This window comes from Pungitius pungitius, chromosome 3, assembly GCF_949316345.1.
Source record: "Pungitius pungitius chromosome 3, fPunPun2.1, whole genome shotgun sequence".
In the NCBI taxonomy this organism is placed as follows: Eukaryota; Metazoa; Chordata; class Actinopteri; order Perciformes; family Gasterosteidae; genus Pungitius; species Pungitius pungitius.
The window spans coordinates 10611423-10622710 of NC_084902.1; the positions used below are offsets into that span (position 1 = coordinate 10611423).

At 42.2% G+C, this 11288-nt stretch overlaps 1 protein-coding gene across 1 annotated transcript; it reads right to left on the minus strand.

Annotated features, from left to right (window-relative positions):
- Positions 1-592: 592 nt before the first annotated feature.
- LOC119221972 (probable G-protein coupled receptor 149) lies at positions 593-11082 on the minus strand. Its single transcript, XM_037478252.2, has 5 exons — positions 9418-11082; positions 8443-8623; positions 7828-8309; positions 4742-4885; positions 593-4300 (listed from the first exon to the last, which is right to left on the minus strand). Exons 1-5 carry the CDS (start codon positions 10387-10389, stop codon positions 3788-3790), a joined length of 2292 nt encoding a protein of 763 aa, XP_037334149.2. The 5' UTR covers positions 10390-11082; the 3' UTR covers positions 593-3787.
- Between the last annotated feature and the right edge of the window lie 206 nt (positions 11083-11288).

An 11288-nucleotide genomic window follows, 5' to 3' on the forward strand; every position in this document is an offset into this window, starting at 1 on the left:
GTTGGTAACATTATCACAAGAAGGACCAAACAATTGTTATTGAATTGTCTTCCCCAAAACCAAGGTTCTCTTTTTAAGAGTTGATACTATTGCTGATCTACTGACTCCATTAATCGGAGGTCGGCCATAGATCATATCTTTTGTTCATAGTGCCCCTTTTGGAAATAGGTGTGCTATGATCTTCGATTTGTTTGTTTTTCTCGCTACATTGTATATATAGCAAACAATGGCATTATGTATTCTTTATGCAAGACAGAACGGTTGATTATCTTGTGAACAAAAGGGATTTGCTCTCAAAATATCTTTAACACTTTGTCAAGTTCCCAATCTACTCGATCCATTTTTTTCATATCCATATAAGTTCTTTGTCTGTGTAGCATGGGTTTTCTATCATGCATGTTTTTCTGGTGTCTTTTATCATACTGTTGTATTGTGCTGGCTGTTTGACTTCTGTATCATACAACAACATTAAGATATATTTTTCTATTTACTCCCCGGGCCCAATCCCCTAAAATGGAACCTAATCCTTCTCATGTCTTCAATAGTTTGGCATGAGTACGTTTTGAGTCACTGAAGAGGCACAATTGTGGGAAAAGAAATTCAGTGTGACTTTATGAACAATGTCCTCAGGCAACATAAATCCACACTGGGGAATATACGCTGCCAATGTAAGTGCTGTAATGGGGTCATCCCGCTGCCTCGCTCAACGGAACATCAGGGAATGATGTATTGTTCGGGCCTTAAAGGTTAGAGCCCAAAAAAAGGATCTGATATGACTGCTAGACTGCTGGAAACATTAAGCTCGTGTTTGTAAAAAGAATAATTCATTAAAAAAAGTCTGATTTTCTTTATTTTGTTTCAATCTGTGTCTTGATCCATTTTACATTAATTCCACATCTGCCTCTGTTTTTAAGCTTTGACAGAAATAGATCAGTCTTTGAGGAGGGCGCAGTTTGAAACTTAAAAATAAATCAAATGTGACCAGCTAATCTTTGCCTAAATTAGCAGTTGCTCACAGGGTTTCGACTCAACTGCCAACACGTTCATCTGTGTCATTATTCTGAGATGTATGGGCACAATCAATGGCTGGTGAAACGGAATTGAACAAATGACAGATTAAAAATGGGTCAGAGTCACAGAATAAGCAAGGCTTGAAAATAGTGAGAAACAAAGGAAGGAAGGTGCAGAGCAACATTTTGAGAGTAAAGCTGAGATATGTTGCTAGAGGGAGAAATAACAGACAGTCTTTATGTTGGGAGGTGTTGTAAAAACCAAATGATATGCTGTAACAATGAACATGTGCTCTGGGCCCCTTACTTCTCTTAATGATGTTGCGTATTTTTCTGCACACCCTGTTTTCATTCCCTGAGGGATACCTACGATGCATTCAAATGATCTCTGACCCTAAATCTTTAACCAAGATTGATAACTTCAGATCAAAAGCATCATGTATAAATATGTTGCATGTTTTTTTCTCCTCCTCTGGCTCAGACTTACAGTGCATTCTCAACAATGCATGCCCTTCATCGATGGCGCATGTGTGGAGGTCTCAGGCACGGCCATCGATGCAACATTCACACAACACAGCATAGTCCCAGGTTGTGAGTGGGAGGGGAAAGTCCTTGGATCAGAGATAAATGACAAAACATTAGCAATGTAGCTGCTGGCGTATGCCTTAGATAAATGTGTTTTTGATTACATTTGACTTCTACTTTAAAAAAAATGTCTTTTGTCTGACTATTTGCTTTGGTGGATCTCTCCCGTTACTCTCCTCTTCCACAAAGAAATATATTTAAATGTACATACAACCACAAGAATGATTAGATTATTTGTGGAACCTCCCCACAGAAATATAGTCTTTGGTGCAGATTTTCTGCCAGTCGAAACACAGATAAGGACATTTATGCAATATCATAGAGCTGTTGAGAACTAGTCATATTACTGTAATCCCAGGGGCACAACAACCAATGATGTAGGCTGATTATCTCAGTCTGTCTCTTTAAGTAGTTAATAACAGTAGTTTATTTGCTTTTATTTTGAAATAAAGAATATCTTATGAGTACTTTGTGTTACCAAATCAGATGGTTGACATGACTGGGTAAAGCTAATTTGCAAGTCCCAATCTCTCACAAAAAAAAGCAAATTGCAAGTTTATTGATCACAAAGATGAGACCAGTTGCTGAGCTGTTATCCTGTCTGAAAGTAAGAATAAGCAGATGATTAAATTACTTCCATTCTGTGAGGCAGGAGAAATTAAGCTTGGCTCAGACGAAAAGCTTTTGGAACCATTAACAGCTAAAAAGGTTCGACATTGAATATAACTTTACATTCAGCACGATTCATACGCCTGTACATTATTTTTGTGTTGCCTGGGATTACTTGACATTGTAATCCAGTTGGAGGCAATTTTCTGGTATGAATCTTTAATGACATTTCTTCAAGGAGATGGGAAATGCTGCAGTTGATGAAGGAAACTCGCTGAAGGACCATTCGAATGTCTGAAAATAAAAGGGCCAATGCTGTGCTGAAGATCACAAAACCAAATGGCTAAAACATGAAAGACGCCATAGTAAAACAAACCTAAATAAATATATATATTTCTTAGTCTAAAATACCTATAATTACCATGTTACTGCAATTATATACACACACACACACACCAATGTACATGTAAATGTGCATATATATCAACGTCATTCAGGAAAGAGAATAAAGATTTATATGCTTTTGACAGTCAAAGTAATCGTTCTAAAACAGTGCTGAAATAGGCCCTATTCTAATACTATAAATGAAAATTGTATTCCAGTCTTGAGTTTATGCAGGTATTCAATAGGGCCCAGTGGCTTACTGCTTGTATGGGCAGATGAGTACCCAAAGTGGCTGTGAAATGTACATTCATATGCTGCCAGTAAAATATGCACACTGCCACTCATACTGTATATGTTGCTCTAAATGTGCATGAGGTGGAAAACTGAATAAGTATCCCATCGACCCCCTCTTCTATAATTACTCTCACTCTCCCTCATATCTTCGGCCTCTCATTTACTTGACAGATTTTCAGCATTGATTGTGGTCTCTATCTCTCATTTGATAGTGGCAGCGTTAACTCTGGAAATACGCGAGAGTCAAAGCAACTGGACACTCAAAGAAACATTACATCAAAAGAAATATACGTATGTAGAATAAGCCAATTCATATAAAACATGTGAATGCATCATGTGAATGCTGACATTTTAAACCATTATCTTCATACGTCTTCCACGACACAAAAATACACAACCGCAGACACAGGGATGAGTCAGACACATGGGTCAGGTGACCCCCCTCCCCTCAGCGCTGAGTCACTGGTGACCTAGTGCACAGCAGCCGCTTCATGTTAGGCGTGTGACTAGATTTTCGCGCCTCCTTTTCCACGTCTATGTGGATTTCTCTCTTGCTGTATCTTGGTTAGCTACGTGACAGGCTGCATACGGCGAAACTCTCTCAAGGAATACAGATGCTGTGCTGCAATACTGTTTTTGCCTCCAACCACTCCCCCGCTCTCTCTCTCTCTCTCTCCTCCTCGTCCTTTTCAGGCTAATCTATCTCTATGTATTCTACAGATGTGTGTGCTCTCATGATGCTACCTGAAGAGGCAGTTCAAGAGGAGGCAAACAGACTTTTGGATATTTCTATCTGGGTCACCTCCCAGTTCAAGGGGTGGTGATCTGGGAAAGTGGCGATGTGGAATGATTAGGACATTAGTGTTTCGCCCTCAGAGACAGCCTCATGGCGTCCTGTGTGTATCTCAATCGTCCCTCTCCCCAGCTTGCTTCCGGTAGGCCTCATTTAGCAGCTGTATCTCCTCCCGATACCCCGAGCTCTCCTGCGTCTGGCGCCGGCTGTTCCGCCGGTGGGCCTCCACAGTGTCAGGTATGTTGATGTTGATGGTCTCTGCCTCTGGGTTGCCACTGCTGGGGATGAGCAGAGAGTAGGACGCCGTCTCACCCAGGTCACAGGAGACAAAACGGTTCTCCCTTCTGGAGTAGCGAAGCGACGGCGAGCGGGTGTGAGCGGAGGACTGACTGATGTTGGAGATGATGGAGACGCTGTCCATGGCCTCTTCGTTGTCACAGATCTCCAGAACCTCAAGGTGGATCTTGACGTTGGTGTCCCCCACGCCGGCTCCCATTCCCATCCCCATTCCGATCTCCGTGCACATCCCTACGCTGCTGACATTCTCGTCTCCAGCCTGGCCTTTGGATGCCTGGTCGTCTGCTCGGGGTTCGTGGCCAACTGACTTTGATCGATACACTTCAATCTTTGAAGCAGAGGAAAATTTAAAATTCAAGTTAATCAAAAATCAGTATGGGGTTACAATGCAATTCATCATTAATTCAACTTCTTTCTCGAACAGAAGTATTTTCCAAACTCATTTAAACCATTTTCCAACATCTTGGATTGCTTGGAAGTGTTATTTCACTTAATGTCTAATTTCAAATCCTCCCACAGATTTGCTGTATGGCTGTTGAATTTATCTCCAAACAACAAACCATTGCCCTCATATGGCATTGAGAGAATGACAAGAAAATGTGAACTAATTCCTTTTTGACAGTAATTGGTCAAAATTGAAAAGAATTTGGGCAACTGCACTTTTTTAGTTGAGAGTAATCCATGACACATGGAGAATTTTCATAGTCAAAAGATGCAACAGAAATCTAACCCTAAACATGTTATAATAAACTGCACCGAGAGCCATTACCTTCTTTGCGTTTTTGGGTGAGATTTTGAGTCCGTCGCTGCTGACCTCATAGGTGGAGAGAGAGAGGGTTTTCCCTGTGGGTGCTTGCAGAGATACGGTGCCCTGAAATGCGCACAGGGGGATTGACAGACCACCTGATGACCGCTGCGTGGGAAGATCAAAGTGAAGAGCAATGTAAAATTGAGTCAACACCCAGCATAAGATTTCTATTTACAGCAAGCAGTCTCTTTTCTTTAAAATGCAGATCACAAAATGTCATTTGGCTGCTCATCGTGTTATTAAGGGAAACGTATAATGATCCTTTTACATCTTGTTCCCTTTGTTTAAACTAATTGCAGTTAAACCTTACATAACGTACATGATGTCAGCTTTTCATGGACAAGGAGATAAATGTGTTGACCAACCATTTCTATCCCGAGAGTTAATGAGGCTTACACAGAGCAGCCCTGTCAACAGCACACCGGTTACATGAGAATTACGGCTCAATGACATAAGCATCCAGAGGCTGTGTAGATTTACAGCAAAAAGTTCAGTATGATTTAAAAGGATCCTGTGGTTTGATAGTGAGAGGATGTGGCATCTTTCATTAAGCAGCCTCAATTATTCAGATTAGTTCAATATAATGATATGATTCTGACTATGACGCACAATCAAAAACAAAAACAGTTTCATTTTGTCCTCCCTGACTCTGTCTGTTTCCCGGTCATTGTTTTTGCGTCATTGTGAATGAGAAAGACAGATGTTGAGATAGAGAGAGAGAGAGAGAGAGAGAGAGAGAAAGAGAGAGAGAGAGAGAGAGAGAGAGAAAGAGAGAGAGAGACCATTGCGTTGAGCTGAACAAATATCAAATACGTAAATTAATGCTTACAGAAAGAGAAGTGCATGTATGACTTGTGTGTGTGTGTGTGTGTGTGTGTGTGTGATCTGGGTATATTAACATGATCCCGCAATGAAACAATATGAAGGACACTTTTATGGTGAAGATTGAAATGTTGTACAGTCCTGTTCCTCTTTTGGTGAAGTTGGTGATACGACATTCATCCAGCCCCATAATCCTCTCCAATTCTAAATTTGTGATAAAAAACTAAAGACATTCCCATCAGTCCCCGGTGTTTTTAATGTAATCATGCCAAAACACTAAAGACGATGAACATGGTAAATACCGAAACCGAAAATCAGGACACATCATTGTGAGCAAGCTAAATTTAGCATTCATTTCAAAGCACTATCTGCCTAAATGTATTCTAGTAGAGCTGCTGTCATGGCTCTGGAGCCCTGGTACGTTTTGACACATAAAGTATGAACACACTGGCTTTTTACATATGCAACGTTGTCAAATATCAGATCCTGGCATCGTATTGATTCCTGTCTGATCCCTTCTATTTTGTACTGTCCATTCCAAAGCAAATGGCATTTTTCTTCCATCTCTCCCTTGTAGCTTATTGGTGGGAACCTTATTAATTTACAGTTTTGGATGTTCTTTCAGAAGGGTAAACAGGTTTCAGTTCCCCACATTTCAATGTATATTAGATCTCTGTATCCCCTCTGGGAGAGGGCACCCCCCAGTATGTGCTTGCTACAGAGACAATAAAGTCACAGAGAGGGTAAATAGGCCTAATTCTACCTCCCCCTATGGATGCTTAAGGCCAGAAGGGCTGGCAGTAAGCAGGATGGACACTGGGTAATGACTTGTTGTAAATCCCAATCTATTCTTCCTGGCTTTCATCTGTTTTTCGGCATTGTGTGCCTATGCTATCTATTTTTTGTGAGCTGATTTCAAACTGTTGGTCTTTTAGGACTGTGTTTCAAAGGGGAGAGGTTTATGGATCTATGTGGCTTGTTTTAGCTTCTTTGTTGTATATAGTGTATGGGTAGGCATACACAATATATGTCAGCATACTGACCCAAATTAATGAATAATTCCAAAGAGAGCATAACACAGAGTTTACTAAATAAGCAATGGCGATGTAAGCTATACACAGACACAAGCAAGCAGTAAGCCTCTCACTCATACATGATGCAAAAAGAGTGCCAAAGCTGTGGATTTTCTACCCTTGGTGATTTTCCAGCCAACATATTTTAGGCATACAAATAGGGCAGAGACGAAGAGGAAAAGAGACAGAGAGAGTGAACGCGCATGTTCATATTAACATGATATTCACATAAAAACGATAACAGTTGTTGAAGTCCCCATTAGGATGCTTTAATGCTTTTTAAAAAGGTCATGGATGTGACCATCTGTGTCTGCATTCTCCAATCAAAGACCCATTTCATTTGGGCCAACAAAGTGCGAGAGTATTAAGCTTCTCCCATTAAAAGAGCACATGATGTAAACTACAAAGAAAGAGATATATTTGTAATAGATTAGTAATTATGGATAGGGGATCATCTGCTGGTAAGGAAAGACTCTCTTGAGGGAATGATACCTGTAGACATTATGAGGACTTTGAGAAACAGGCAAGCTATACAGCTTGTGATTAATTCAACTAAACCATTTAATTCTCATATCAAATCACAGCTAAACACAAATATATTAAATAATACTTTAAACTGTAAACACTGTCTAACTCCCTCAAGAAACCGCAAGACTAAATCAATGAACTGAATGGCTGGAGAGGTGACCTGATTTTAGAATGGCACAGCAGCCATATATTCCAATATTAATAAATGATCTATATTCAAACAGATCAACAGATAAACAACACCAAACAGAAAGTCACACATACATTCAGACTGCCAAAGAAACGTTAAATGTGCAAGCACTTCAAAACCTGGTTATGTAAAGACTGCATCTTTGTCCAACAGCTTTGTGTCTCTTTATCTCTGTATATTTGCACGGCAATAACACAAAGCGTAATATCCCGTTTCAATAAAATGTAAACATGGATATAGATATTGAACAAATCCATCCATGCTAATCCCTCCTAAACGATCCCTAGAGCACATCACCATATGTTGCATGCTAGTTGTTCGACTATTTTAGGAAAGCAATATAGTGTGAGTGTGGGAAATCAATAAATGCCAGTCTTGAACCACAGAATGGTTAATTATTGGTTCAACGCAATACTAATTGACTGACGGTTTACCTGTCTCGGTGTCCTCTCTGATTTACTCCTGCACCACTCCCAGTCTGTCAGCTCGATTTTCCGGCACTCCTCATGTGACAGCCTCCTCTCCGTGCCCTCGAACACAGATGACGCATCAGTGAGATTGTGATCCTGCTCCCGGTGTTGGGAAGGAAGCGAAGAGACACCCCGGAAGTCGTCATCGTCTTCTTGGTTCCCGTTCAGCACGTCTCCTCCACCGGCCACCCCTTCCAACGATAGGTCTGCGTGAGAGGAGCTGTCCATAAGGCAGGTGGTTCTGAAATCAAAACCAGGCCCCAGGCTGGAGAGTCTGCCACTTTCTAGTGCATCAAGGCCGGTAGTAGGAAAATCATAGTTAAAGAGGCTGTGATATGCTGGCTTCTCAAGGGGCGGACTGTGATGAGACACAGTGGCATGTGACAACTTGTACACTCCATAGCCTTGTTGGAGGGAAAGGCTGAACTCAAATCGTCTCTTCATTGCTGTGAAAAAAAAAGGTATTAAGAATATTTCCTTTACGCCTTTAACCTTTTCCTTCATATTACAATGGAAAACTTGATTAAAACAGGATTGACGAGGATTCATTAGTTCATTTATATAAAAAAAATGTTTTACCTGAGGGTTGCTGCGTTGGATTCTGTTTGCAGTTAATGAAGCAGCCACATGGCATGTGGATCCAGCGCTCAGACAGCACAAATAATGGAGTGACCATAGGGGCGAGCAGAGTGAGAAAGAAACTCAGCGTCTGCAGGGCGTCGCTACGTGAGTCCACTGTGTGGCTTAACAGCACCAAAGTCTGTGAATGAAGAGGAAAGGGCAGATTAATTCACTGAGGGATCCGTGATTCAATATGCATGAGGAATGGTGCAGACACAGACACAAGAATAAATATTGAATGCTGCCCTTCAGATGTTGACTAAAACCAGCCAAATACTGTTCTCAAGGCCATCAATGATTTCATTTAATGGGACATTTGCTGAACCAAAATCATTGCAGACTGTTTTTTTAAATGTCAACTTTAATGAGACCGCCAACCATGACGGAAAGATCTAACTGCTTTCAAAGCTTAATACATAGATAATACAACAAATAATGTGTTCTTTCCTCTTCAAGGGACATGGAGGGTGTTTTAATGGGTCTGCAATAAAACAACTGACAATAGTATTTATTTGATTTCCATTAGGTTGATTAAAAGTCCAATAGCTTGGTACTTTTGCATACACAAAACTCTACCGGCCCATAGTCAATATGCACAAATGAAAAAATAAATATTGGATATGTGTGGCGTCTTTGGCCGTCTTGTCACGTGGCAGCTTGAGAGCCAGGTGATGAGACTGTTGGCTTCTGAGCACAATCATAATGATTTTGTGGTAAAATTGAATTTATTGGCAATATAAGGAGACAGTTTCACTTGTGTGGTTAGTAGTTATTACTTTAGTGCAAAATAAGGCCTACCATTTCGATTTGTAAGTATAGATATAAGATATCACCAGAAACATGAGTAATTTGAAGAGAATTGGATGACCTGATCTTACAGAGCATGTGATGGAAGTTCTTATTCTAATTTTACAAAAACAAAACGCTGCTCACCATCATTGGCATCCATAAAACAACTCGGACGACCGCCATGATCATGGAGAAGCGCTTTTGTGCAAACACAACTGGCGTGTCCCCGACAGCTCCTGTCCTCTGTCCACACACAGACACCGGGGACACACCGCTGGCCTCCTTCTCCCTGAGCTCCGTCCCACACGAACTTGGGCTCAGCTCGTTGTACGCCCCGAAACTGTTGTTCGGGCTATCCCGGGAAAAGGAAGGGAGATCACAGAGGGGAGCGGAGCCACTCAGCCCCCTCGCCATATCCAAGTAGCTGGGGTACAGCAAAGTCCTCTGGGGCTCCCTGGAGCACAGCAGCGGGTAGGTGAGGGAGATAAAGAAGAACAGCAAGCCGCAGAAACAGAGTGAATATAAAGAGAAAAGCAGCAGGGTGTAAAAACTATCGCTCGCGGGGAAACACCCGAGTGAGACCGGCTGAAAGCGGCCCCATCCGCACAGAGGTAACGCGCTGACGGCAAGGCTGACCGCCCACACCGCGGCGATGGCCCACATCGCTTCCAGGGGCCGGCGGACAGACTGAAGAACTCCAAATCTCTTGGTGACATAAAAAGTGTAGGCTGCTATCAGGCAAGCCTTCATATTGCTAGAAACCCCCTGGAACACGTACAGAAGTCCGGAAAAAGTGCAAAGACTGCCCGACCCTCGGTCTCCAGCTGTCTCCCACTGTAGGAGCATGAACAGGGTGAGGGGGACAACACTCAGCAGGTCGTCCACCGACATGGAAGCGACGATAAGACACAGGGAGGTTTTTCTCCTCATTCGGAGGAGAGAGAGCAGCGAATATCCACCACCGACAAAGGTGGCAGCGGCGAAGATTACGCACAAGCCGAAAATCACTAGTCGGATTTGCCTCTTCGCCTCCGAGGGGACGTCCGTCTTCTCGTAAGTGGCCGTGGAAAGGTCGCTCTGGTTGGGCGACAGAGAGCTAATCTGCGTCGTAGACATTTTTTTAATGAATTAACTTCTCTGTTCCCTTTGGCACATTTAGTTTGTCGAATCGGACTCGTAATCCGGTGGAGTTTAACACGCTGCAAAGATGTCGGGATGGCCCAACCTGCACCGCATCTTTTTTCAAAAAACCACACCGTTGAGATGGGGAGAGATGCATTAGGCTCACGTCCTACTCCGATCCAACAACGGGGAACGCGTGCGTAACCGCTCTCCGATGCCTCGCCGTTCAAACCGCGTAACGAGGGCACCTCTCGTTTCCAGCTGCCGATTTACGCGCTGTCGTCATCAGATTTTCCTCCCACGACATTCATTTGGGGTTGGGCCAAACGCTGCCTACTACTACTACATCTACTGTTGAGAATTTCTCTCATGCACCAGGCTGCGTTTTGCATTTGTGCTGTAAACCAGACTGAAAACAAAGTGAGGCCAGTTTGCCGTGAGTGCATGCTTGTGTCTTGTGTGTTACCATCGTCAAGTAGAACAGCCCCCGTGCAGCCAGAATGTCCAAGGCCATGAAGCACTTTAGAGTTACCATCAAAATGGACACTGTCCAAAATAAAATGTAATTAATAATAACATTGTAATCTCCATGTATGTACAACATACTATGGCAATAAACGTTTCCTGATTCCTGATTCCTGATCAAAACAACAAGACAGTTGTATTAGTTACAACATTAAAAGCACGATCAAGGGACACTAAAGTTCTGTTGCTGTGCAAAGGCAGATTTGTTTGTAGAAAAGTAGAAAACGTGTTGGCCCTGTCATCATTCCCGCTGGTGTTCAAGGATTTTCAGGACGAAGGACTTTGTTTGGAAGGTTCATGGGTGTCCTTGCAGTGATTCATAGATAGAGATTTATAGTGCTCTATTCAGGAGGATACAGTTTTTTTTT

Excerpts from the sequence above, each read along its gene's own strand:
- LOC119221972 (XM_037478252.2), bottom strand. The coding sequence starts at position 10,389 with ATGTCTACGACGCAGATTAGCTCTCTGTCGCCCAACCAGAGCGACCTT. Across the intron at positions 8,310-8,442 it reads TCCAACGCAGCAACCCTCAG|CAATGAAGAGACGATTTGAG; the intron begins GTAAAACATTTT and ends TTTTTTTCACAG. Across the intron at positions 4,301-4,741 it reads CACCCAAAAACGCAAAGAAG|ATTGAAGTGTATCGATCAAA; the intron begins GTAATGGCTCTC and ends TCTGCTTCAAAG.